Source organism: Mus caroli, unplaced genomic scaffold (assembly GCF_978045245.1).
Source record: "Mus caroli unplaced genomic scaffold, Mus_caroli_1 scaffold_8, whole genome shotgun sequence".
Lineage (NCBI taxonomy): Eukaryota > Metazoa > Chordata > Mammalia > Rodentia > Muridae > Mus > Mus caroli.
The window spans coordinates 116,679,454-116,706,731 of NW_028227263.1; the positions used below are offsets into that span (position 1 = coordinate 116,679,454).

The 27,278-nt window shown below is 49.6% G+C and overlaps 2 protein-coding genes across 2 annotated transcripts; one reads left to right on the forward strand and one right to left on the reverse strand.

Annotated features, from left to right (window-relative positions):
* Positions 1 to 7,643: 7,643 nt before the first annotated feature.
* Positions 7,644 to 9,290, reverse strand: LOC110299357 (interferon lambda-2-like). Its single transcript, XM_085840956.1, has 6 exons — positions 9,281 to 9,290; positions 8,998 to 9,188; positions 8,421 to 8,498; positions 8,014 to 8,157; positions 7,826 to 7,912; positions 7,644 to 7,742 (listed from the first exon to the last, which is right to left on the reverse strand). The coding sequence occupies exons 1-6, from the start codon at positions 9,288 to 9,290 to the stop codon at positions 7,644 to 7,646; spliced, it is 609 nt and encodes a 202-aa protein (XP_085697082.1).
* A 13,206-nt stretch (positions 9,291 to 22,496) lies between these two features.
* LOC110299144 (interferon lambda-2) lies at positions 22,497 to 24,142 on the forward strand. The gene is made up of 6 exons (XM_021168771.2): positions 22,497 to 22,506; positions 22,598 to 22,788; positions 23,288 to 23,365; positions 23,629 to 23,772; positions 23,874 to 23,960; positions 24,044 to 24,142. The coding sequence occupies exons 1-6, from the start codon at positions 22,497 to 22,499 to the stop codon at positions 24,140 to 24,142; spliced, it is 609 nt and encodes a 202-aa protein (XP_021024430.2).
* Positions 24,143 to 27,278: the final 3,136 nt, after the last annotated feature.

Consider the following 27,278-nt stretch of genomic DNA (forward strand, 5'->3'; position numbering starts at 1 on the left):
CAGGACCTCTGGAAGAGCAATCAGTGTTCTTAACTGCTGAGCCATCTCTCCAGCCTAACAGCTCTTATTTTTATCAGAGCCATTGTGGCTACGCAAAGAGACCCTCAAGGTCAGACTTGTTAGGCCAGCAAGATGGCTTAGTGGGTAAAGTATTTGTCCCCAAGCTTAATGACTAAGCCTGTGCCCTGGAACCCACATGGTTGAAAGAGAGACATGACTCACACAAGTGGTCCTCTTACCTCCACACACACACAAGCTAAATTACTATACTATATTATGATATAATAAAATATAATATAATATTAAAAATACAGAGCAAGCCGAGCATAACGGCATTTAACCCCAGCATTCAGGAGGTAGAAGCAGAAGGATTACCAAGTATTCCAGGCTAGCCTGGTTTACTTCGTGAGTTCTAGATCATCCAGGGCTACACAGTGAGAACCCGTCTCAAAAATTAGTTAATCAATTACCATTGGAAAGAGACCAGGCCTGTTGACTGTCGACCTTCCCCCAGGGAAGGAGGCTGTGGAGGCCATTAGGTCCCTGCCTGAGATTCCAGCTGCTCCCTCCTGCATACCCCTCCCTGTCAGTATGGAATCTGTCCAGCTCTCATGACCTTGCCTCAGGAGGTTTTTAGAATACATAGAGTATGAAAAGTAGCTAAAGAAGGGGTCTTCACCTGCAGGAAGATGTATGTCACCCTTCTATGTGGGGTGACACTGTCAGGAAGGCAGCTTGGGGATCACCTATGGTCTCTTTTTTTGTTTTCTTTTGGTTTGGTTTTGGTTTTTCGAGACAGGGTTTCTCTGTGGAGCCCTGGCTGTCCTGGAACTCACTTTGTAGACCAGGCTGGCCTCGAACACCTATGATCTCTTTAAGCCCAAGAAACATATTGGCTCCCCAAATTGGACTTTGGTCTGTTGTTGGTGTCCCATCTTGGGGAAGCAAATGCTGTTTCTATCCTGAGTGAAAAGTTCACTTAAGACATACACACACACATACACACACATATACATACACAAACATACATACATACATACACACACATAACACACATACACATATATACACACATACACACATATATACACATACACACATACACACATATACACAGATATACACACATATATACACATATACACACATACACATATATACACACATATATACACATATACACACATATACACACATATACACGCATACACACATATATACACATATACACACATACACACATATACATACACAAACATACATACACATACATACATACACACACATACACACATATGTCCTGACCCACAGGACAGTCGAACAGGGACTTGAGGGGACACCTGGAAGAGAATGAGGGACAAAGGAACACAAAGAACAAGCAAGACAAGGGGTTCTGTTCAAGCTGACAAATTTTTATTTTTCCCACACAGGTTATATACTCATAGGAGCAGGAAGTGGGGTAGAGGGGGTTCGCTTTGTCTCTGGGTAATGTGCCTGTTCCCAGGAACAGGATATTGACTGGGTAAACAGTTCAGCAGGAAGATCAGAACAGAATGGGTTATTAGGCACCTATCCACAAGGTTTATAGCTATTTGTTCTCCACTGACTTCAGGATCTATGTCTATTTGTTCTCAGCTGGGCTAGTGCTTTCCCACAGAGGCCAAGACTTTGTAAGTAAGCACTTATGGCTGACAAGGCAGTTAACATTCAAACAGGGTCGCTCCCAACACACATACATATGCACACGCATAAACACATTCATGTTCATGCATACATATACACACATGCATATATACCCATACACATATACATACTCATATATACACACTCATACATATATGTATATACACATATATACATACTTACATACACACATATGCATATATACATACTCATGTACATACACACATATATACACATGTACACATACATACATACACACATAATAACATGCATATATATACATACATACACATACACTGAAGTTGAGGAAATTTTCAGTGTTACATGTGTTTACACAGTCATAGACACAAACAAGCTCAATGTCACACAGATATACTTGTCACTGTTCGGTTCTCAACAGTCTAGGGTCATAACTATAAACATCTGGGGAGCTTTACAAGCGGTAGAGACCTGGATCCAGCAACCCTGGGCAGGAAGGGGTGCCATAAAACCTAAGCCCCTGGAGTAACATGCAACAGAATTCAAGATATACATTTCAGGTCACAGTGGAGCGGGGGGAAATGGTTAAAAGTGACAGAGACCTCCAGGCAGCAGAGGGTTTCCTTCGAGGACAGGGCTGGCTCAGGGCCTGCTGGGGCTCAGGGCTCCCAGGCACTTCAGATCCTAGTCCTGACCCCAGACTCACCTTGCTCTGGGCCTCCTGGAGCCTGTGTATCTAGGAAAAGAGATGGTGGTTCTGTAGGTAGAGAGAATGAGAGCTCTGAGCGTGAGCTATGGCAGAGGAAGGAAGCTCTACTGGGTAAAGCCGAGACACGGGTGACCCAGGGCTCAGGATTTTTACCATCCCAGAAGTGGTTGTCATGCAGAGTTGGAAGGAGCCAGTGCAGGTCTGTAACGGCTTGAATCTGAAATGTGCCTGGTTGCTGAGAACCAAAACCAGGTCCCCTGTAAGAGCAGCCTGTGTGTCTGGGGGTGATACCTGCCTAGCTCCTGCCTCCCTTTCTGCTTTCCCGGTCTTCTGTGATGTGAACAGGCTGGACGACATGCTGCTACTGCCCCCAAAGGAATTGATCTGATATGTTGCCCCTTCCACAAGAGTGGGAGGAGCTGGGCTTGGGGAGTTCAAAGTGGGGGATTGGGGGACCGGGAGGCTAAAAACCCTGAATCTGCGCACCAAAACAAAGCCTTGTTTCTTTAAGTTGTCTCTATCCAGAATAGTGGTCACAGCGACATAAATTAGTGAATGAAAGGAATATTGCCCAACTCCCTGCTTCCCAGGACCTTCATAGCCTTGGCCATCTCAGACTGCAAGGCACCTCTACATCGGGGCAAGGAGACAGACACAGGTGAGGGTTCCAGATGAGAACAGCTGTTGGGAGGAAAGATAAAACAAAACAAAACAAAACAAAAAACAAAACAAAAACAAAAAAAAAACCACCCAGGGACCGGTTAGGAGGAGCAGAGGAGAGCGCACCACCGTGGTCAGGGAGGGGACAGGTAGGAGCGAGAAGATTGGGGGTGGGGTGGGGAATGAGAGAAGCAACTGTGCATGACCAACAGAGGGCAAAGTTGAAGCTAACTTCAACTCACCCGAAGCTGCCGCAAACCCCCAGGCTCTGGGAAAGGGAAAAGCCACACGTGACAGCGCCCACTCTTGTTGAAGGGCGAGGACACAGATTCGCCCCTGCAGGGAGAGAGGTGAACATTATCCCATGCAGAAGGGAGGAAGGGTCACCCTTGCAGAGAAGTGAAGGTTAAGCACTTGCAAAAAGGGTATATAGCACCCACAGGAAGCGTGAAGTCAGCTCCAAAATGTCCTGCATCCCTTGCATGAGCCCGCCTCGCATTGGGAGCCTCTAGCTTCATAGTCCTCTTCAGCTTCAAAGCGTGGAGACCCTCAGCTCCATCTGGAATCTCAGCCTGACCTGGGTTCCACCCTGCCAGGTCATCTGGGCAGGGCAGCGGAGCTGAGAGAGGAGAAAAAGGGTGTGAGGGGTGAGGTCTGTACCCGCCGCCAGGGGGAGCCTCAGGCTGTGGAAGGCCAGAGCCGGTCGGGGCCGGCTGACGTCAGAGAAAAGGAAACTGCCAGCAAACCTCACTATGACCTGTGGGAAGGTCGCATCCACTACAGGGCCATCCTTGGTTTGAGATAAGGAGGAGACGTGGATGCCGGGATGGGAGAGTGTGTGGTAGGAGCTTGTTGGACACCCAGAAAATGTTTCCTGAAAGTAAGGTACTCAAAGAAAGAGATTGTCTAGAGAGGGAAGACCTTCTAGGAATACCATGCATGCTGTTGCCGAGTCTGGTTCTATGCTCAGGACGTGGAAGTCAACCTGTGCTAAGCAGAAGGAAACAGCATGTGACCCCCACTCCATTTCCCGTCTCATGGTCAGGACTTCTGATCTACCACCCATATCTCAATCACTTCTCTAAGAAGGCTTTGAGATTTTCGGCTTGTATGAGTTTCTGACAGCTGCTGTAACCACTCACCAGAGACTTGATGGTTAAAACTCAAGACTTCCTGGCCCGGCAGGGGTGGCCCATGCCTTTAATTCCAGCACTCAGAAGCAGAAGCAGGCCCATCTCTTGTGAGTTCAAGGCCAGCCTAGTCTACAGAATGAGTTCCAGGACAGCCAGAGGAACCCTGTCTCGAAAAACAAAACTGAACAACCAAACAATACAAAACAACAACAACAACAAACCCCAGACTTCCCACTGATGAGAGACTGCTTTTTTTTTTTTTTTTTTTTTTGGTTTTTCGAGACAGGGTTTCTCTATATAGCCCTGGAGGTCCTGGAACTCACTTTGTAGACCAGGCTGGCCTCGAACTCAGAAATCCTCCTGCCTCTGCCTCCCGAGTGCTGTGATTAAAGGCCTGCACTACCATGCCCGGCTGAGAGACTGCTTAAGCAAAACACAGCAACAAATAAAACAACCTTCTGTCATAGATGAACTCTGCAGATAGTATAGTAAGTGAAATGGGCAGGTTGCTCTGATGCAATGCCCCTGGAGAGACCAGTTTCCCTGAGACAGAAGAGCAAAGGGGAGCAGGTGGGAGGAGGAGCAGGTGGGAGGAGGAGCAGGTGGGAGGAGGAGCAGGTGGGAGGAGGAGCAGGTGGGAGGAGGAGCAGGTGGGAGCGATGAGGGGAGGAAGGAGGGAATTTGGTGTTTCAATAGTAGAGTTCAAGACAAGTTCAAGACTTATTTTTTGTTTTGTTTTAGGATTAATTTATTTTATGTGTAGGAGTGACTGCATATATATAAACGCACCGTGTGTATGTAGTGCCTGTTGAGACAGAAGGGGGCATCAAGTCCTCTGGTCCAGAGTTGGAGTTCCAGACATTTGTGAACCTCCATGTGGGTGCTGGGAACTAAACTCAGATCCTACACAAGAGCCTCACCAGGTGCTCTTACCATTGAGCCATCTCTCCGGCCTATTGATGTTTTTATGTTTTGTTTTGTTTTTGTTTTTGTCTATAAAGATAGAGAACAACTAGGTATCAATGTTGGCCTCAAACTCTTGATCCTCCTGCCTCAACCTCTGAAGTGCTGAGATTATAGGTGTGAACCACCTCCCCCAGGAAGATGCAAAGACTTCTGGGAATCCAGACTGCCCTTAATATTGAATCTGGTGGGGCCAGTGAGGTGGCTCACCAGGGAAAGGCGCTTGCAGCCAAGCCTGACAACCTGGGTTCAATCCTGAAGTCCCACCAGGTAGAAGAGAAAACTACTCCTTAGCGTTATCCTCTCATCCTCATTCGTGTATCACAGCATGTGTATGCCCACCAAATTAATAATAAATGTGAAAAAATTCCAATGAATATGCTAGAGATGTGTGTGCTTTCCACAACAAAAAATGGAAGTTGGGCTGGAGAGGCGGCTCAGTGGCTAGGAGCACTGGCTGCTCTTGCAGAGGACCTGAGTTTGGTTCCCAGCACCCACGTCAGATGTCAGATGGCTCACAACCACTTAAACCCAGCTCCGGGAGCTCCAAGGGCACGCATACACAGAGGGATAGAAAACAAAACCAACAAGAACAGCATGCACTTACAGGACAGGTTGCAAAGGGAGCCTGGAACTCCAGAGGAGGGTGGGTGCCAGCCCAGGGCTCACCTCCTGCAGTGGCTGAGGCTCCTCCTGCCCTGGCTCTGTTCCCAGGCTCCACTGCAGGCCTCTGAAGCCCTGGGTTTTACCCAAGGATATTGGGATCAGCACTCACGCCCAGGGTTAATGTCCCAGGCCCTAGTGACATTCAGAGTAAGATATTCGCAGTGCTAAGGCCGAGAGCCACCTGGAGACCACCTCAGAGGCCATGCACCTGTCCAAGATGACAACCGGAGTTCAACCTTGGAAATACTTGGGCTGGAAGAAGAGATGCAATTCTCTGAACTGCTGGGATGGGTGTGTAGATCCTTGTCACACAGAGACCCCCACCCACCTCAAAAAACAACATGGAGAATTGAGTGAGGGAGACAACGAATGTCCACTTACACCCTCCATGTGCACATGCTTTTCTGTACATGGCCAAAAGGCAAGAGCAAGCACACAAACACATATATGCAATTTGGAGAAATCACATTTGAGTGACATTCAGGCCTACATCTCATGGGGCACAGGAGAGCAGTTGGGAGACAAGATGGGTCTAGGATGCTCCCATCTTGGAAGACACTTTCAGGTATAAGCACTGGCTCATGTGAGCAGTGCTTTTGGTATTACTTTGTAGACAGCACATTGTTGGCAGGGGACAGGGTCTCATGCAGCCCAGGCTGGCCCCAAGCTGACCAAGAAGACAAGGATGACCTTGAGCTAACTCCTGTCTCCACCTCCTGAGGGCAGGCACTGCAGCCATGGACCATCCCGTCCCAAGGGAGACACCTGTGCATTCTGTTTCAAAGCTCTGGTCTCTCTGGGAGTTCAAACATGCCTGCCCATATTAAAGGTCAGGACGGTTAACAGCACGTGCTGTGGACATCTGGGGATAAAGCTTATCATGGGTGGGCTGAGGATGTGACTCAGGGGGGCCATTCTTGCCTAGCACACATGAAGCCTTGGGTTCAGTCCCCAGCACTGTATGAAGACAGATGTGGTGGCACATGCCTGCCATCCCAGCACTAGGGAGGTGGAGGCAGGTGAATCAGGAGTTCAGGGCATCCACAGTGACACAGTAGTGAGTTTGAAGCCAGCCTGAGGCTCAGGAGACCCTGTGTCATCATGAAACACTGTCCTAGGGAATGGAATGCCGAGGCACCGCTCTGGGAAGCACACTTTGTCTTCACACAGGTTCCAGAAGAGGAGAGAGCAAAGCAGAGAGGACCTTATCCACACGGTGTCTTTCCTGCAGCAAGGCTGGCTGTTGTGAGACCCTGTCCTAGTGGTTATGCCTGCAAGCCCAGCATCCCAGAGGAGCAACAGGAGAAACAGGAGTTTGAGGTCATCGGACTACATAGCAAACTGGAGGCTAGCCTCGGCTACAAGAAGCCACCTCAAGGGCAGAAACAAAGGAGAGCATAGAGAAGCCTGCTGCCAACACTTGGAACCACAGGGAAGAGACTTTTCCAGAACAGCATAAGATCCCCTCCAAAGTAAAACAACAGCAACCCCCAAAACAAAAACAAACAAAACCCCCAACACCCAGAGGCAAAAAGCAGTAGCCCAGGCTAGACCACAGGGTTCAGGGCAAGCAGGGGTTGTTGCTATAGACTTGAAGTTGTGGGGTTTTTTTCCCCCCAAGGGCAAAAGACCAGGAGTCAACACCAACACACACACCACAGAGGTCTTTTATCATTGTGTATTTGAAGAATGTTTACAAAGTAAAAAAATAGACATTTTGTGGGGACTGAGTCTGAGACCCACACGTATAAATAAATACTTTAAACAGGCATGAGTAGCTATAAATTAAGGTGCTGTCTTGGTGCATCCACACAGTGAAGAATTCCTGAAGCTGGCAGGAGGGTTCCAGGTCAGACACACTGGTCTCCACTGGCCACACACTTGAGGTCCCGGGTGAGCAGGCGAAAGAGGTTGGAAGTGACAGAGTCCTCCAGGCAGCTAGGGGTCTCCTGAAAGGACATGGCTGGCTCAGGGTCTGCTGGGCCTCAGAGTTCCCAGGCACTGCAGACCCCAGTTCCCTGCCCAGACTCACCTTGTTCTGGGCCTCCTGGAGCCTATGCAGCCAGCGGGAGAGGCGGCGGCTCGGGGGCCTGGGCTCTGCTGTGGGCTGAGGCTGTGTCTGTGGACAGAGGATGGGAACTGTGAGGCTGCTGCTAGGACACAGGAGAAGCCCAAGTGGCTGGAGGTATACTGGGGAGGAGCCAGGGACCCCGGACTCACACAGGTCTGCAGCTGGGAGTGGATGTGGCTCAGTGTGTGAAGAGGCTGGCTTAGGATGGTGGCCAGGGCTGAGTCAGTCATGTTCTCCCAGACCTTCAGGGTCAGGGCCACCTCAGCCTGCAAGGCCTTGGGGCGCTCCTGGACCTGAGCAAGGAGACAGGAGGAAGAACCCATGAGTGAGCAGGGGAGGGGAGGTCAAGGGAGACAGGTGAAGGGGACAGGATTGGGGCCAGGACAGGGAACATCTGAGATGTAGAGGACAGGGACAGCTGAGGAGCCACAGCCAATGGGATCACACTGTGGACAGGCCACGGAGCTGCCAGTGAGGACAAGAAACAGGAAAGTGGAGGTCCAAACAGCACTCAGACGAGGCCTCCGAGGGCAGGCTGAGTTCAGCCCCCACTCACCTGCAGCTGCTTCAAGTCCCAGGCACTGGGGAAGAGGTGGGAACTGCACCTCACGTCCTTCTCAAGCAGCCTCTTCTCCTGGAGAGCAGAGACACAGGTTAGCCCACACAGGAGGGTGAAGGTTAGACCACTGCAGTGGAACTGGGATGGGTCACGACAGGAAAGATGAAGTTCACTGCCAGAAAGACAGAGGGTCCTCCACAGCAATGGATATCAGATAGCCACTGCACTATTAGTGAGTAGGAGATAGCCCAGTTTGCGAAGGGTGGAGATCATCCTAAGGGTTAGCTCACTGAAGGAAGAGTGGAAAATAGCCTCCTGTAGGAATAATGGGGCCTAGAATATTACAGGAAATGTGGGCTTTCTGTTTCCAGCCAAGGAAGGATGGAGACTAGCTCACTGCATCAAGAGCGGCTTCAGCCTAAGGGCTGAGGTTAGCCCACTCTAGCAGAGATTGAAGTCAGCCCACTGCACAAAGTGTGGAGACTATTTTCATCCCAGTTAGCATAAGGAATGAAACCCAGAAAAGGAAGGGTGGAGGAGGCTAGCCCACACAGGAGGGCAGAGGGAGACTCACAATGGCATCCTTGGCCTTTTTGAAGGCCTGCAGCTCTTTTGGGGACAGAGACTTGAACTGAGCAATGTGGCAATCCTTTGCTTCCACTGGGAGCCTGGTGGCCCTGGGGACAGGGTCAGCTTGGGTTCTTGTCAGCACTGAGGCCAGCAGCAGTGGCAACAGCAGGAGGAGCATGTGGCCCCCAGCTGTTTCTGTGTCACAGAGGGACAGAGTGAGATTAGAGTGAGATGTGTAGCAAGGGGACTCTTGGAACACACACCCACACACCATTCTCGGGACTCACCTGGCTTCATGTTGCTCTCTGGGGTCTGTGAGGAGATAGGGACTCAGGTCTCCCTTGAGGTTTTCTCTTTTTCTTGCTTGGTGTCTCTGGCCTGGGTCGTCCCCTGTGGCCTGTTGCTGTGTGCGGACTGAAGCGCTGAGTTTCCAGCTCTGTGGAGTGCACTGCCATCCGTGCTCCATGCTTTTAACCTGGTCTGATGGGCAGCCCCAGCTGATGTAGGAAAAGTGAAAATAAGGTAGCAGGTTGATACCAGCCACTAGGGGAGCCCAGGCTGGGGAAGCCCAGAGCAGGGCGTGGGAGAGCAGGTGAGACACTGTAGGGAAAGAGAAAGTGACAGAGTCCAGGTCACCTGGGGCAAGGTTAGTCAGGAGGCTTCTCAGGAGAAGCTTGGGCCTGGGGCAATTTCGGGGCACAGGCTCAGGTCCTTGGTTTGGTTCTATGGCAGATACCTGCCTGGGGTACAGAGAATACTGGACCTATTGGTTATAACGCTGAGAAAATCTCAATGCTCAGAGGTGAGGCTCTCTACTCTGCTTGTCTGAGACCATGTATAAGTATGGCTGTAGCAAAGTTGACTCTAAATTGCTCCAATTTGTTTGAGGTAGAATGTACCTCAGCATTGTGTGAGACTTCTGTTCCAGCTTCCAGAGTCCTGCCATTGTAGGTGAGTGCCTCCTTGGCTAGCTCCCAATTGCTTAAAGGAAAAAATAGTGTGTGACTTGATTGTGTTCACCTTTATCCCTAGCATTCAGTAACCACGGGTAGGTGGATCTTTGTGAGTTCAAGGCCAGCCTCGTGTTCATAGCAAGTTTCAGGATACTGAGAGGAATGTGAAGAGACCCAGTCCAAAAAAAAAAAAAAAATCCAAACAAAACAAAACCAAAAAACCAAACCCCACTTTCTTTCCAGTTATTCCTTGGTGCTTTTCTAAATCAGCTAGAGGAGACCTTTTGGAAACCAGCTCTTTCTTTCTACTGTGGGTGCCCCAGGTATCAAACTCTGGTCTGATAAGCCCTTTACATGTTGAGCATCTTCAAGTTCCCCAAATTGCTCTGCTTAAGAGAAGGTTTGGCCAACACTTTTCTGGGACGCAGACTGGTTTCTTCATTTGAGGGCTGCAGAGGTTTCTCTGGGGTTAAGAGCAAGGGTTTCTCTCCCAGAGGACCCAGGTTCAATTCCCAGCACCGACATGGTGGCTTGCAAACAGCTGTAACTCCATTTCCACAGGCACCGGCTCCCTTGTCTGGTCTCCATGGCAGGCAAAACACTCAGACACATAAAATAAATATAAATAAATCTTTATAACAAAACAAAATGTCTTCATTCATTCTATAAGGATCCTTTCAGCCCCTACTTGTGATAGACACTGTCTGGGGTGCCTGGAAAAAGTGTTAGGCTGGGAACAACAGAAGCCTACAACAACAGAAACCACCTCTCCAGGCCTTTCCAGCAGCCTGTAGCAGTGAGTCTGCAGCCTCCGTCAGCCCCAAAGAAAATACGGCAGGTAAGCAGGGCATGGTGATTCTTGCCTTTAAGCCCAGCACTGAAGAGGCAGAGGCAGAGGCAGAGGCAGAGGCAGAGGCAGAGGCAGAGGCAGAGGCAGAGGCAGAGGCAGAGGCAGAGGCAGAGGCAGAGGCAGAGGCAGAGGCAGAGGCAGAGGCAGAGGCAGAGGCAGAGGCAGAGGCAGAGGCAGAGGCAGAGGCAGAGGCAGAGGCAGAGGCAGAGGCAGAGGCAGAGGCAGAGAGGCAGAGAGGCAGAGGCAGAGAGGCAGAGGCAGAGGCAGAGAGGCAGAGGCAGAGAGGCAGAGGCAGAGAGGCAGAGGCAGAGAGGCAGAGGCAGAGAGGCAGAGGCAGAGAGGCAGAGGCAGAGAGGCAGAGAGGCAGAGGCAGAGAGGCAGAGGCAGAGAGGCAGAGGCAGAGAGGCAGAGGCAGAGAGGCAGAGAGGCAGAGGCAGAGAGGCAGAGGCAGAGAGGCAGAGGCAGAGGCAGAGAGGCAGAGGCAGAGGCAGAGAGGCAGAGGCAGAGGCAGAGGCAGAGGCAGAGAGGCAGAGGCAGAGAGGCAGAGGCAGAGAGGCAGAGGCAGAGAGGCAGAGGCAGAGAGGCAGAGGCAGAGAGGCAGAGGCAGAGAGGCAGAGGCAGAGAGGCAGAGAGGCAGAGGCAGAGAGGCAGAGGCAGAGAGGCAGAGAGGCAGAGGCAGAGAGGCAGAGGCAGAGAGGCAGAGGCAGAGGCAGAGAGGCAGAGGCAGAGGTAGAGGCAGAGGCAGAGGCAGAGGCAGAGAGGCAGAGGCAGAGAGGCAGAGAGGCAGAGGCAGAGAGGCAGAGGCAGAGAGGCAGAGGCAGAGAGGCAGAGGCAGAGAGGCAGAGAGGCAGAGGCAGAGAGGCAGAGAGGCAGAGGCAGAGAGGCAGAGAGGCAGAGGCAGAGAGGCAGAGGCAGAGAAGCAGAGGCAGAGAGGCAGAGAGGCAGAGGCAGAGAGGCAGAGGCAGAGAGGCAGAGGCAGAGATGCAGAGATGCAGAGGCAGAGAGGCAGAGGCAGAGAGGCAGAGGCAGAGGCAGAGAGGCAGAGGCAGAGAGGCAGAGGCAGAGGCAGAGGCAGAGGCAGAGGCAGAGGCAGAGGCAGAGGCAGAGGCAGAGGCAGAGGCAGAGGCAGAGGCAGAGGCAGAGGCAGAGGCAGAGGCAGAGGCAGAGGCAGAGGCAGAGGCAGAGGCAGAGGCAGAGGCAGAGGCAGAGGCAGAGGCAGGCAGATAGATCTCTGAGTTTGAGGCCAGCCTGATCTGTAATATGAGTTCCAGGACAGCCAGGGCTACACAAAAAAACCCTGTCTCAGAAAACAAAAACAAAAATAAAAAAAAAAAACCAAGAAGGAGAGAGAGAGACAGACAGAGACAGAGACAGAGACAGAGACAGAGACAGAGACAGAGACAGACAGACAGACAGACAGACAGACAGACAGACAGACAGACAGACAGACAGACAGACAGAGTCGTGGGATAAAGCAGGCAAAATCACTGGTTCAGGAAGGCATTTTTAAACATGACTTATTTATTTACATATTTTAGGTATATGAGTGCTGTGGCTTCATGTCCACCAGAAGAAGGCATCAGATCCCATTACAGATGGTTGTGAGCCATCATGTGGTTGCTGGGAATTGGACTCAGGACCTCGGGAAGAGCAGCCAAGTGCTCTTAACCACTGCACCGTGCCCCAGGAGAGCTTCCTTTTTCTTCTTCTTTTTTTAATCAATGCAATGCCTTGTGGGAAGATCATCAGGTGAAGACTCAGGGCAGAGGGAGAGAAAGCCCAAAAGGAGCCTTCTAGAGTAAATCATAGGCAGCGCACAGTGAAGATGTAGGTAGCCCCTTTGTGGATCACATTCACATCAACCTGTCAAGGAGGTTTTGTGTCAACATAATATTGAAAACCTAAGACCACAAATCGATGGTGGCTCGCCCACCCTTTTTTGAGGAAAAACAACTGCAGCGTCAGAGAGCACTGTCCAGACCTGCCCAGGGTCACCTATCAAAGCCGCAGTGAAGGGGCTCTGCCCCTTTTCTCTGAGCCACAGGGAGACCTGTGAGTCCCTTGCCTTTGTGTGTGGTTTAACTATCGGGGAACCTGAGAGACACTGGAGGGAAGGAGAGGCTGAATTTTGACATCTGGTGCGCCAACCCCCTTCCCTTTTCTGACAGGTTCCGAGGAGAAGTCAATAGTTCAACGTCTGGTAAATGGGCTGTAGTGTGGCTCAGCGCTCGCCCTAAAGCCACCAGTGCGTGAGGCTGGGGGGAGGGGGGGGGAGAAACACAGATTACTAAAGAACGCTTTCTTTTGCTTATTCGTGTGTACGGTTACCTACTAAGACCATTAAGCACCCATCTGGAAGGTTAGTATGAGCGCTACTGACGTGTTTCTAACCCCTTCGCTGTAGAATTATTATCATCAACATAATATTTTACTAATTCTTTGAAAACTTTTTATAACATATTTTAATCGTATTTTTACTACCATTCCCTCCTGACTCCTCTCAGATTGACTCCCCACCTTCCCACTCCCTTCCAATTAGTTTCTTCTCTTTAAAAAGAAAAAAAAAATAGCCCACTGGGCTGGAGAGATGACTCAGCGGTTAAGAGCACTGACTGCTCTTCCAGAGGTCCTGAGTTCAATTCCCAGAAACCACATGGTGGCTCACAACCATCTGTACAGCTACAGTGTACTAATATAATAAAATAAAAATAAATAAATCTTTCTAAAAAATAGCTCACTAAGCCCGATTTGTGTTGACCATACTCCGAGGAATGGGGCCATCCACTTGAGTGTGTTTGACATACCACGCCACACTGTTAAGGAAAATAAGGCTCCCTCCATAAGGAAGCATCAACAGTCAGTAGGTGTAGGGGCTCACTTACCCCTCCTTCCTCCAGGCCAAACTGCTGACTGGCTTGTTGCTGTGCAGGTAGCCATGGCTGCTTTGCCATCAGAATTGTGGCCAACATCTCACATAGAGATGTTTTCACTCCTCTCGGATCTCTGACCTCTGGTATTTATAGGATTTCTGCTCTCTCTCCTACGGTCCCCAAGCCTTGAGGTGTGTGTATGTTTGTGTGTCTATGTTTGTGTGTGTTTGTGTGTGTGTGTGTGATAGATGTCCCACTTGTGAGTGATTTAACACTCTGATGATCCTTAATCTCTGCACTCGGATGCGTTGGAGTCCCGGTGCCTAAGAGCTGCACTGAGCTATAGGCAGAGCAATATGACGTTAGAGTGGTGGTTTTGAACCATCCTAATGCTGCTACTCTTTAATACAGCCCCTCATGTTGTGGTCTAAATTTATTTTTTTGTTGCTACTTCATAACTGTAATTTTGCTACTGTTATGAATCGTAATGTAAATATCTGATATGTAAGACATCTGATACGCAGCCCCTGTAATAGAATTGCTTGGCCTCAAATGGGGTCTAGACCCACGGGCTGAGAGCCACAGGTTTACAAGGTTGTCTGATAGTATATCCATTTAGCACAGTACCAGTATCAGGTTCACTCTGGGGCCTGTAGACTCCCCAACCATGGGCTTTCTGACAGATTTGCAGTACCAGGAATGAGTATCCTCCTGTGGACAAACCTTAAATCCAGTCACAAATGAGCTGGTTTCCACATAACATTCATACTGCCATTGTGTCCATGGGTTTATCTTGTCTTGCTAGTCATTATCGTCGTTCACAAGGTCCACAGCTCTGCAAGAGTGTTCATAATATTTCCCCCCCAGCAGCCTACATAGAACCTTCTAGGACTCTAAAAGCTAGCCAACAGGGGCCCTGGGCAGTGCCAACTTTACCTCCCCAAGTCCTCTGCCCATGGATAATACACTTGGCTGTATGGCCTCACCAGCAGCTCGGGTGGCAACCAAGAGCAATAGCAACAAGCTGCATTGTTTGGGGTTCTTGCTATGCGATTATAAAAATGTTTTTCTAGATAATGGAACCGAGATTCATAGAGAAGACATTTCCTAGAGTTATGCTCTAATTAAAATGCAGAGTCAGGAGCTGGAGGGTTGACTCTGCAGCTAAGAGCACTCTGTTCTTACAGAGAATCCCAGTGCTCACATCAGTCAGCTCGTGACCATTTGTAACTCAAGCTCCTGGGGACCTGATGCCCTCTTCTGGCCTTGGCAGGAATCTGTAAACATGTACACACACACACACACACACACACACACACACACACACACACACATAAATAAAAATTTTTTAAAATATTTTTAAAACAGAATTAGAGTTTGAAATGTGAATCACTGATGGCAAATCTCATTTAAAGAATCTGTAGAGTGTGTGTATGATCATATCCAAAGTAAATAATGCAAAGAAAGAGTTGTGTAACAGCGGCAATGTATTAACACTTAGAGCCAGAGCAGAAAACACACTTAGAATGCACAAATTCAAACAAGATGTGTGCAACAGAATTGAGAAGTGGTCTTCAGTGATATTTCAGCTTTCTCCACTAAGTACCTTAGGGAATTGGGCCCCACAGATGGGGTCTGAGAATCTCAGATCCACAGAATGCCAAGGTGCACGTGTGTGCGAGTGCGCATGCGCATGCGCACATGTTCCCATGACTGTACATGTGTTTCAAGTCAGGAGGATATGGAGCCCCCGCCCCGCAGGAGGAGATGTCTGTTAATCTCAGAAGCCAGTCGTGGCCCTGATGGCAGGGCTGGTGTGCCTTCCATTCTAGTTCTGGAGCAGTTCTGCCAGCTAAATCATCATCTCCCCCTGGGACTTGTGGTCTCTTCTTTGGAGACAGTAACAACCCAGGAAAGGGAGGGGCGCTCAGACACAGCTCCCTGCCCCCCCCCCAAAGGGCCACCAACCTGAGGTCCCTAGGAAGCGGGAGCAAGAGGTTGCAGATGACAGTGTCTAGGGTGCATACAGGTGAGTTCTGCAGTGGCTGGAGATGGTGGGGGTCAGATCAGGAGGGCTTTTCCAATCAGTTCCATGCAGGCGCAGTCTATAGTCTTGAGCCTGGTCTACAGAGACGGTCTTCCAGGACATCCAAGGCTACACCAAGAAACCCTGTCTCGAAAAACAACAACAGGAGCCGGGCGTGGTGGCGTACGCCTTTAATCCCAGCACTCGGGAGGCAGAGGCAGGCGGATTTCTGAGTTCGAGGCCAGCCTGGTCTACAAAGTGAGCTCCAGGACAGCCAGAGCTATAAAGAGAAACCCTGTCTCGAAAAAAAAAAAAAAAAAAAGAAAAACAACAACAACATTTAAACTTGGTTTATTCTTGTCATTGCTGTGTCTATAAGTGTGTGTGTGTGTGTGTGTGTTTGTGTGTGTGTGTGCATGTGTTTGCCATGTTGTGTGTGCATTGGAGGTCAGATGACAACTTTATGGAGTCGGTTTTCTCCTTCCACCTTTGTGTGGGTTCTGGGGATTGAAATCATGCCACCAGGCTTGAGCTATCTTCTGATCTCCACATATGCTTGGTGGCATTCCAGTACCCAGACTTACACACACACACACACACACACACACACACACACACACCCCAAAGCAAACAAATGTAATATTTTTTTTAATTAACTCAAAATATATAAGGGAACTAAAAACAAAATACAAAGCTAGGACATTGCTAGAAAACGACTCAAGTATATTAATGGTGGACTTAGTTCTTGACATTTGGGGTACAGATTACTTGTGGTGGTGCACACCTCTCACCCCAGTACTGGAGAGGCAGAAGCAGGTGACTCTCTGTGAGTCTGAGGACAGCCTGATGATCTACATAGAAAGTCCTAGCCAACAAGGGGTACACAATGAGACCCTGTCTCAACACCAGCAAAGGAAACCAAACCATCTTGGTAGCAGGGACAAGTGATATGGTTCAGCTGTTAGTGTCTGCTTAGCATGCAGGAAACCCTGGGCTCTGTTCCTAGCACAGCATAAACTAGGTGGGTTGGCGCACATCTGTAATCTCAGCCCTGGGATGGCAGAGGAGTTCAAGGTTATTTTTGGCTACATAGAAAAGCCAGCCTGGGCTACATGAGATGGCATTTTTAAAAAGCAAACCAGACAGAAGTAAACGTAAAAACTCTTTAAGAAAGACACTGCTTTGTTTTGAGACAGGGTCTCTCTGTGTAGCCCCGGCTAGCCTGGAACTTGCTATGTAGACCAGGCTGGCCTCGAACTCACAGAGATCCAGTTGCTTGTGCCTCCTGAATGCTGGGATTAAAGATGTGCACTGTCACGCCCAATGAGAAAGGTTGTTAAGACAGTGAAAAGCACGAGAAGCCTGGATCTCCTGTCTCTCCACTGAGAAGCAAGGCTTCAGAAGAGCCCTAGAGACAGCACTCATGCTAACCGATAGTTACTAAATGAATCTGTTGAGGCTGGGACACAGGTGTGTGTAACACACGTTCCCCTGACCTCTCCAAATTTCCCATGAGTTCAGGGCCACCACAGGCTGGCTTTCGCTTTGACACAGTGCAGCCAAGTCATAGTGCCAGGGACAGAAGGTATCAGGTCTATTCACAGCACCCCAAATGATCTGTCTGTTCCTCTCTTCCCTCTCCCCAAAAGCTGGGCAATGACACGACCCTGTTCCAATTCTGGTGGACCTACACGCGTCCCACCCAGCTCCATGCTGGCCCCAGGGCCTTGACTTCACCCCTATCATTTTCTTCTACTAGTGAACTCTTTTGGAAATGTTATCCCTTTCCAACCCATCCTCAATTATCCTAAATTGATCGGGCCATCTGTTTCCTGCTGGGTCCTAACTGATACACTATAATTAAAGATGTGGGGGAATGCAAATGAGAGGTAATGAGGAGAATGTAAAAGGCAGGCTACCAAACTGTATACAGCAAGCATCCAATTTGGGAGACATTGCTCACAGACGGGGTGGGGGGGTGGGGGGGAGGGGGGAAGAAGAAAAGCAATAGTTACAAATTGTCAAAAATAGATTCACCTCCCTGAGGTGGCAATCTAAGACTGCAGCTGTCCCAGGTCGCAGGCTTTTGTGTGGATGGAATACTTAGGAATCCATGTTGATAACTAGAGCACACACCCACACATAAAAACACAGGGACTCCCTGCACTCTGGAAAGACTCCCACAGGTGAGATGAAGTGAGAGGCAAGGGAGACAACGGTGCAGATGGGGGTGCCCCTCCCAACAATTTTAGACTTTCCTGTGTTTATTAAACTTTATCCAATGAATGCAAGTTGCTAATTTTATCAGGAAAAGAAGTAGTAGCTTTAATGTTTAGAGTAAAACAGAGGGCTGGAGAGATGGCTCATTGGTTAAGAGCACTGTCTGCTCTTCCAGAGGTCCTGAGTTCAATCCCCAGCAACCACAAGGTGGCTCACAACCATCTGTAATGAGATCTGGTGCTCTCTTCTGGCTGCATTCGTACATGAAGATAGAGAGAGCACTCATAAAATAAATAAACAAAAAATAAGTGAAAACAAATCTTAAAAATGTTTAAAAATTAAAGTGAAACAGAGACAGACTAGAGACAGACAAGGACAGAGAAGGGGACAAAAGGGAGATCTACATAGAGAGAAACGACAGAATGAAATAGAGAGCAACAGAAATAAAGGTTTGGGGCTGTAGTAGCATTAGAAAAAAAAACAGACTTCCTTTTTTCAGAGATGGAGAAGGAACTCAGGGCATTATATTTGTTAGGAAAGCTCTATATTCTTCAATACATCCTCATCCCCTCAAGATGGATTAAAGCAAGTGCTCTGCCACTGAGCCACACCCCCAGTCCCTCACTAAGGGATTCTAGGCAGGTGAGCTACCCCTGAGCCACAAACTAGCCCCTGGCACATATACAAAGCTGGGGGGGGGGCAGGGATATGTTTCTGTTTTCCACCTGTAGGATTGGTTATGGTGGGACCTCTCTTTTGGAAGGTTTCTGATGATGAGAAGGCATGATTTACATTCATCTAGTACATAGGGCTTGGTGGAAAGTGACTTCTATAGGACTGGTTATGGTTGTGGTAAGGGAAAGGACACAAGGTAAGGCAAGTCCAGTGACATATACACGAGAGGAAAAGCAGATTTGGGATCTGAGCAGCTGCCTTTCTGGCGAGAGACTACTGGTTAGTAAAGTTCTCAAAAGCTAAGATCTCACAGGAATCTGGCCTGGAGCCAGAGATTATAATCTAAAAAAAGCACTCCAGTTGGAGAAGCCTGATTGTGAACCATTTCTCACCCAGGCCCATAAAAGCCACCATGGGGCATCCAGATACCATTGCCCAATGGGCAGTACTCTACACACCATCCAGGGGATAGTAAAAGATGGGTCCTGCTGCAGCAGCAGACACTGAGTGCACACTGAAGGTGAGGAGGAGAGATGCTGAGTGGCTGGAGACTGCTGGGTCCAGGCGGTCTCTGCCCTATGTGTGACCATCACAGGACCATCTATGGATCCTGAATCTTAGCCAACCTGAGGGTGTCTCTAGGGGAAGAGGGCTTTGGTATTTCTGATGCCATGGCCTCCTGTAGGATCAGAGATGGGACCAAATAGTGGTGGAGGTTGGGTTGTGTGTTCTGTGGACATTGAGCAGAAGTGGACCTCATCAGGGTGACACTTGGCAATAGCACCTCACCCACTACCAGTAGTTGGACCCTAGGGTTCTGGCGAGCACACCTAGCCCCAAAGTTTATTAGCATATTTAATGGCTCAATAAAAGAATTCAGCACTTAAAAATGGTATTTCCACCCAGAAGCAAAGAACTGAATTTTTGATAAAAAGGTTTCTAAGTGGAGGTAATTGTATGCCTGGCTTTCCTCATACGAATCAATTGCAAGAGAATCAAATCCTCGCATTCGGGAGCTCGGCACAGGAGCTTCACGAATTTGCATTCAGCCTGGATGACCTAATGAGTTCCAGGCTAACCTGGGCTACAAGAGGTAGCCATGGAGTACTCACATAGATACATATCATTTCAAAAATACAGAAAGTACCCATGGAATGAGCATGTGTAAGTGTCTCAAGAAATGGAGAAAGCAGGGCTGAAGAGATGGTTTGGTAGCTTGGAGCACTGACCTGGGTTTGGTCCCAGCACACACATGGTGACTCACAATCATCCATAGCTTCAAACTCGGAGGTCCTATGCCATCTTCTGGCCTTTGGGGGGGTGGGCACTAAGCAAGTGGTGTATATATACACATGCAGGAGAAACACTGACACACAAAAATAAGTTAAATCTTTAAAAAAAAAAAAAAAAAAGCTCCATGAGAAATGGCGACTCTTATCGTTCCAGGATTCTACTCTTGTCACCTTGGACAAGGCCAGCCTGCCTCCAGCTTCAGGGATGAATTCTACTGAATGAATGAAGGTCCTCATCACACACACCTTCACTGAGATCTTTGGCTACACCGGTCCACAGCCAATCGTCCCAGAGCCATGGTGGTACAAGTCCATAACCCTAGCAGCAGGAGGCAGAGGCAAGAGGACCAGGAGCTCGGGTCATCCTCAGCTACACAGAGAACCCCAGGCCAGAACTCGTTCCTCCCTTTCCCCCACCCCCCAAAGAAAACGAGGATGGAGAGAGATTGAATGAAGGAGAAAAACTGCTCTGGACTCCAGTAGGAAACTGTAGGTCTAGCAGAACACACTCAGTGGCAACCTGTAAGAGCCAGAGGCTGTTATAGAGCAGGGGCTAGACCCAGCATCAGCTGATAGACCGTTGCTACCATGGCTGAAGCCCTGGGTTCAATGCCTAGAGCTGTATAGAGTGGACATGGGGGAGCACTTGTGATTACAGCACTTGATGTTGAAGCAAACGGTTCAGAAGTCTGAGGTCATCTACACATTGCTTTGAAGTCTAGCAACAAGACCTTGTTTCAAAATACAACAAAGAACAATTGGTCAGCCTTTTCATGCCAATAATGAACTTGCTGAGAAAGAGTTAGGAAAAAATATTCCATTCACAATTGTTTCAATGAAATAAATAATGGAGAGAGATAAGAAAAGGAGAGAATAAACAGAGTTGGTCATCCATGTATGGAATTGTTAAAGAACTCAATCTACCAACAAAAAAATATATATAAATAAGTGCAGGTGCACATAGGAATAAATCTAACCAGGGAAGTGAAAACCTCTACAATGAAAACATAGAGACTCTAAAAAGAAATCGATTGTGACACTAGGTGATAGAAACATCTCTTCTGGGCTCCTGAACTCTCAAAATCAACCCTATGAAAACGACCGTCTTACCACAAGTAATCTGATTATGAAAGCCGCATCAGAATTCTAGTAAAGACACTGAATATGGCGGCACACGCCTTTAATCCAAGCAGTGGGGAAGCAAGGCCATCCTGGTCTACAGAGGGAGTTCTAGAGCAGACAGGAGACCCTGTCTCAAAAAATCAACCTCCCCGCAAAAGAAAACCAATGACAAAGGCCAGTGAGGATGTGGGGGAGAGAACCTTTACAAACAACTATATCTAGTGCTCAGGAGAGCAAAATGGTGCAGCCACTATAGAATCCAGCATAGAGGTTTATAAAAAGGGGGGAAAAAGTAGAACCACAGGACCCAGCTCTACCAGACCTGGGCAAACCCCAGCGGCCCCTAAGCCCTACCACAGAGATGTCTGCACTCCTATGGTCTTAGCTGCTCTTCTCACAATAACATCACGAGGAGACCGTCCGTCCCAGCTGCCCACCAGCAGACAGACAGATGATGAGAACGTGGGAAGTATACACGGAGGGATTTCATTCAGCCGCTTAGAAAAAAAAAAAACTGAAACTCCAAAAAGTTCTGGGAAACAGACAGACAGGATATTATCTTAGTAAGTGAGGTAACCCCAAAGACCAAAAAAGTCAGACAAGCCACACCCCCTCACACGGGGCCTACGATAGATCATGAAACTAGAAAGGGGACCTTGAAGAGAAAATGAAGTTTTGTGGGAGGAAGGGGGAGGCAGAGGAGAACACAGTGACATGCGATTGGAAAGGTAGGGGGTAGATGGGTCCAGGATGGGAGAGACAGACAATCCAGGGAGAAATCAACACATACACTCCATGACATGTCATTAGGGAGCCCAAACCTTTGATGGTCTGAAAGGAGCTAAAGAGTTCATGGGGTGACTTTGGGCATCTGCCTACTTACTTTTCCCCAGGAGATGGGGTTTTAGGTTTCTGTATCTGAGCCTCTCCTGCCTGCCAGCAACCGTGGGTCTCCACCCCTCCCCTAGGCAGCTCTCAGGGACTTGTCCCATAGCCTGGATGGGGCACTGAGCAGATGGCAGGACATCTGCCTGTCTTCTCTCTAGCACAGACAGCTATCTGCCACAAAACCAAACCAAAGACCTGGGCCTGTGCCCCGAAGCTGCCCCAGCCTCGAGCTTCCTGTGGGAAGCCTCCTGACGAACCTTGCCCCAGGTGACCTGGACTCTGTCATTTTCTCTTTCCCTACAGTGTCTCACCTGCTCTTGCCACGCCCTGCTCTGGGCTTCCCCAGCCTGGGCTCCCCTAGTGGCAGGTATCAACCTGCTACCTTATTTTCACTTTTCCTACATCAGCTGGGACTGCCCATCAGGCCAGGTTAAAAGCATGGAGCACGGATGGCAGTGCACTCCACAGAGCTGGAAACTCAGCGCTTCAGTCCTCACACAGCAACAGGCCACAGGGCACGACCCAGACCAGAGACACCAAGGAAGAACCAGAGAAAACCTCAAGGGAGACCTGAGTCCCTATCTCCTCACAGACCCCGGAGAGCAACATGAAGCCAGGTGAGTCCCCAGAATGGTGTGTGGGTGTGTGTCCCAAAGCCCCCTTGCTACACATCTCACTCTAATCTCACTCTGTCCTTCTGTGACACAGAAACAGCTGGGGGCCATATGCTCCTCCTGCTGTTGCCACTGCTGCTGGCCTCAGTGCTGACAAGAACCCAAGCTGACCCTGTCCCCAGGGCCACCAGGCTCCCAGTGGAAGCAAAGGATTGCCACATTGCTCAGTTCAAGTCTCTGTCCCCAAAAGAGCTGCAGACCTTCAAAAGGGCCAAGGATGCCATTGTGAGTCTCCCTCTGCCCTCCTGTGTGGGCTAGCCTCCTCCACCCTTCCTTTTCTGGGTTTCATCCCTTATGCTAACTGGGATGAAAATGGTCTCCACACTTTGTGCAGTGGGCTGACTTCAATCTCTGCTAGAGTGGGCTAACCTCAGCCCTTAGGCTGAAGCCGCTCTTGATGCAGTGAGCTAGTCTCCATCCTTCCTTGGCTGGGAACAGAAAGCCCACATTTCCTGTAATATTCTAGGCCCCATCATTCCTATAGGAGGCTATTTTCCACTCTTCCTTCAGTGAGCTAACCCTTAGGATGATCTCCACCCTTCGCAAACTGGGCTATCTCCTACTCACTAATAGTGCAGTGGCTATCTGATATCCATTGCTGTGGAGGACCCTCTGTCTTTCTGGCAGTGAACTTCATCTTTCCTGTCGTGACCCACCCCAGTTCCACTGCAGTGGTCTAACCTTCACCCTCCTGTGTGGGCTAACCTGTGTCTCTGCTCTCCAGGAGAAGAGGCTGCTTGAGAAGGACGTGAGGTGCAGTTCCCACCTCTTCCCCAGGGCCTGGGACTTGAAGCAGCTGCAGGTGAGTGGGGGCTGAACTCAGCCTGCCCTCGGAGGCCTCGTCTGGGTGCTGTTTGGACCTCCACTTTCCTGTTTCTTGTCCTCACTGGCAGCTCCGTGGCCTGTCCACAGTGTGATCCCATTGGCTGTGGCTCCTCAGCTGTCCCTGTCCTCTACATCTCAGATGTTCCCTGTCCTGGCCCCAATCCTGTCCCCTTCACCTGTCTCCCTTGACCTCCCCTCCCCTGCTCACTCATGGGTTCTTCCTCCTGTCTCCTTGCTCAGGTCCAGGAGCGCCCCAAGGCCTTGCAGGCTGAGGTGGCCCTGACCCTGAAGGTCTGGGAGAACATGACTGACTCAGCCCTGGCCACCATCCTAAGCCAGCCTCTTCACACACTGAGCCACATCCACTCCCAGCTGCAGACCTGTGTGAGTCCGGGGTCCCTAGCTCCTCCCCAGTATACCTCCAGCCACTTGGGCTTCTCCTGTGTCCTAGCAGCAGCCTCACAGTCCCCATCCTCTGTCCACAGACACAGCCTCAGCCCACAGCAGAGCCCAGGCCCCCGAGCCGCCGCCTCTCTCGCTGGCTGCACAGGCTCCAGGAGGCCCAGAGCAAGGTGAGTCTGGGCAGGGGACTGGGGTCTGCAGTGCCTGGGAACTCTGAGGCCCAGCAGACCCTGAGCCAGCCATGTCCTTTCAGGAGACCCCTGGCTGCCTGGAGGACTCTGTCACTTCCAACCTCTTTCGCCTGCTCACCCGGGACCTCAAGTGTGTGGCCAGTGGAGACCAGTGTGTCTGACCTGGAACCCTCCTGCCAGCTTCAGGAATTCTTCACTGTGTGGATGCACCAAGACAGCACCTTAATTTATAGCTACTCATGCCTGTTTAAAGTATTTATTTATACGTGTGGGTCTCAGACTCCGTCCCCACAAAATGTCTATTTTTTTACTTTGTAAACATTCTTCAAATACACAATGATAAAAGACCTCTGTGGTGTGTGTGTTGGTGTTGACTCCTGGTCTTTTGCCCTTGGGGGGAAAAAAAAGCCCACAACTTCAAGTCTATAGCAACAACCCCTGTTTGCCCTGAACCCTGTGGTCTAGCCTGGGCTACTGCTTTTTGCCTCTGGGTGTTGGGGGTTTTTGTTTGTTTGTTTGTTTGTTTTTGTTTTGGGTGTTGTTGTTGTTGTTGTTGTTTTACTTTGGAGGGGGATCTTATGCTGTTCTGGAAAAGTCTCTTCCCTGTGGTTCCAAGTGTTGGCAGCAGGCTTCTCTATGCTCTCCTTTGTTTCTGCCCTTGAGGTGGCTTCTTGTAGCCGAGGCTAGCCTCCAGTTTGCTATGTAGTCCGATGACCTCAAACTCCTGTTTCTCCTGTTGCCCCTCTGGGATGCTGGGCTTGCAGGCATAACCACTAGGACAGGGTCTCACAACAGCCAGCCTTGCTGCAGGAAAGACATCGTGTGGATAAGGTCCTCTCTGCTTTGCTCTCTCCTCTTCTGGAACCTGTGTGAAGACAAAGTGTGCTTCCCAGAGCGGTGCCTCGGCATTCCATTCCCTAGGACAGTGTTTCATGATGACACAGGGTCTCCTGAGCCTCAGGCTGGCTTCAAACTCACTACTGAGTCACTGTGGATGCCCTGAACTCCTGATTCACCTGCCTCCACCTCCCTAGTGCTGGGATGGCAGGCATGTGCCACCACATCTGTCTTCATACAGTGCTGGGGACTGAACCCAAGGCTTCATGTGTGCTAGGCAAGAATGGCCCCCCTGAGTCACATCCTCAGCCCACCCATGATAAGCTTTATCCCCAGATGTCCACAGCACGTGCTGTTAACCGTCCTGACCTTTAATATGGGCAGGCATGTTTGAACTCCCAGAGAGATCAGAGCTTTGAAACAGAATGCACAGGTGTCTGTCTGTGGGACGGGATGGTCCATGGCTGCAGTGCCTGCCCTCAGGAGGTGGAGACAGGAGTTAGCTCAAGGTCATCATTGTCTTCTTGGTCAGCTTGGGGCCAGCCTGGGCTGCATGAGACCCTGTCCCCTGCCCCCAGTGCTTATGTACTGTCTACAAAATTGTACTGAAAGCACTGCTCACTTCAATCACACTTATATCTGAAAGTGTCTTTCATGATGGGAGCATTCTAGACCCATCTCGTCTTCCAATTGCTGTCCTGTGTCCCATGAGATGTAGGCCTGAGTGTCACTCAAACGTGTCCTGTGTCCGTTGAGATGTAGGTCTTGACTCACCTCAAATGTGATATTGTGGTGTCCCCTTTGTGAGTATATGTATGTGTCTCTGTGTGCATGCTCATACTTGTACACACAGGCACACATATATATGCAGGTATGCATGCACATGTGTGTGTTCATGGAAGATGTAAGTGGACACCCGGTGTCTTCCTCCATCACTCTCCACTTGATTATTGAGGTGGGTGTGGTCTCTCACTGAGCCAGAGCTCAAGGTCTCAGATAGTTTGCCCTGGGCATAGTCTGTCTCCACCTTCTTAGCATGAGTGTCATAGGCAGGTCTCCATGCCCACCCATCTTTTCCTTGGGTGTCAGTGATCTATCTGAACCTGAGCCTTCACACTTCTGCAGCAGACACAGTGTCTACTGAACCATTGTTCCCTGATCCTTGCAATTCTCATTCTAAACTGTCTCTTTCAGAAGACAGACTTTCTAGAATGATAAGATGGCTCTGTGAGTAATGGCCCTGGCCACTCAGCCTAGTGTCCTGATCTGGGTTTAATCCTGAAACCCACATGTGGAAGGAAAGAACTGACTCCTGGGAGTAGTCCTTTGACCTTCACATTTGGTTGTTGGCATAAGTACACAACACACACACACACACCTACACCTACTTCTACTCTTACTACATATAAAAACAAAATTTAAGAAATGGGTGTGATGGCTCATGCCTTTGATCCCAGACCTCCAGAGGCAAAGGCAGGGGGATCTCTTTGGATTTGAAGCCAGCCTAATCTACATGGCTAGTTCTGGAGGATAAAAGTGTAGCCTCCAAGCCTGAGGACTTCAATCCCAGGCATCTATCTATGTGGTGGAAGAGAAACTGACTGTCTAGTCCCCTGGGGTAAGTGTGCACAACCTCGTCACACAGAGACCCCATGGCAGCCTCTCAAAGCCTCCACATCCTCCCCAGTGCCAGCCAGGGCACACAGGACAAGGGAACCTGGTCTTCATCAGGTGCAGAGATCAAAGCATTTTCCCTGTGGTGTGCTAATTCCTGGCTTCCTCCTCTGCACGTTGAGAAACGCCATTGGGTCAGCTCTAATACCATCTGTAACTGAGACATAGAAAGGATCTGGTTGGAAAAGCCTGGCAGGAGGCAGCAAGGCATGAGAGTGGCCTCAAGGGCTCCAGGGAACAGTCACGGTGGCTTCTGACACTCTGTCCTGTGGACCACATTGTGACAAGTGTGTGGCACTGGGCCTGGTCTCCATGTTCTGAGCACTAGGACTGTGTTACTCTTAATGTCTGATCTGAGTGTCTGCGCGCTGGGCTGTGACCCGGGGTGCAGGTGCCCGTGAGGATGCTCTCCATTTCTAAGGATGACAGAATCGGTCCACGTAGTAGTCATCCTTTGTAGCTTGCTTGTTTCCCTTATAATGTCCTCAGAGTTCGTCCTCAGTGTAAAAATGTCTGGCTACCCTTCCTTTCCAAGGTCACAGAGCATTGCATTAGCTAGTGAAGTTCACGAGCATATAAATGGGGACTGTCCAGACTGTCACACTAACACTCGGGGGAATGGTGAGTTCAAGTCCAGCCTGGGCTACATAATGAGTTTCAGACCAGCCTGGTGTACATAGAACCAATCAATCCCCAAGGAAATACCCCCCCAAAAAAGTTAATAAATTTAAATAACGTGGAAGAATTTTTGGTAAGGCAGCAGCTAGTGCTGAAGAAACGCTCTGC

Coding starts and splice junctions, on each gene's coding strand:
- LOC110299357 (XM_085840956.1), bottom strand. Junction 8,158..8,420: donor GGGACTTGAAGCAGCTGCAG/GTGAGTGGGGGC, acceptor CTCCTTGCTCAG/GTCCAGGAGCGCCCCAAGGC. Junction 7,743..7,825: donor TCCAGGAGGCCCAGAACAAG/GTGAGTCTGGGC, acceptor ATGTCCTTTCAG/GAGACCCCTAGCTGCCTGGA.
- LOC110299144 (XM_021168771.2), top strand. Junction 22,789..23,287: donor AAAGGGCCAAGGATGCCATT/GTGAGTCTCCCT, acceptor TCTGCTCTCCAG/GAGAAGAGGCTGCTTGAGAA. Junction 23,366..23,628: donor GGGACTTGAAGCAGCTGCAG/GTGAGTGGGGGC, acceptor CTCCTTGCTCAG/GTCCAGGAGCGCCCCAAGGC.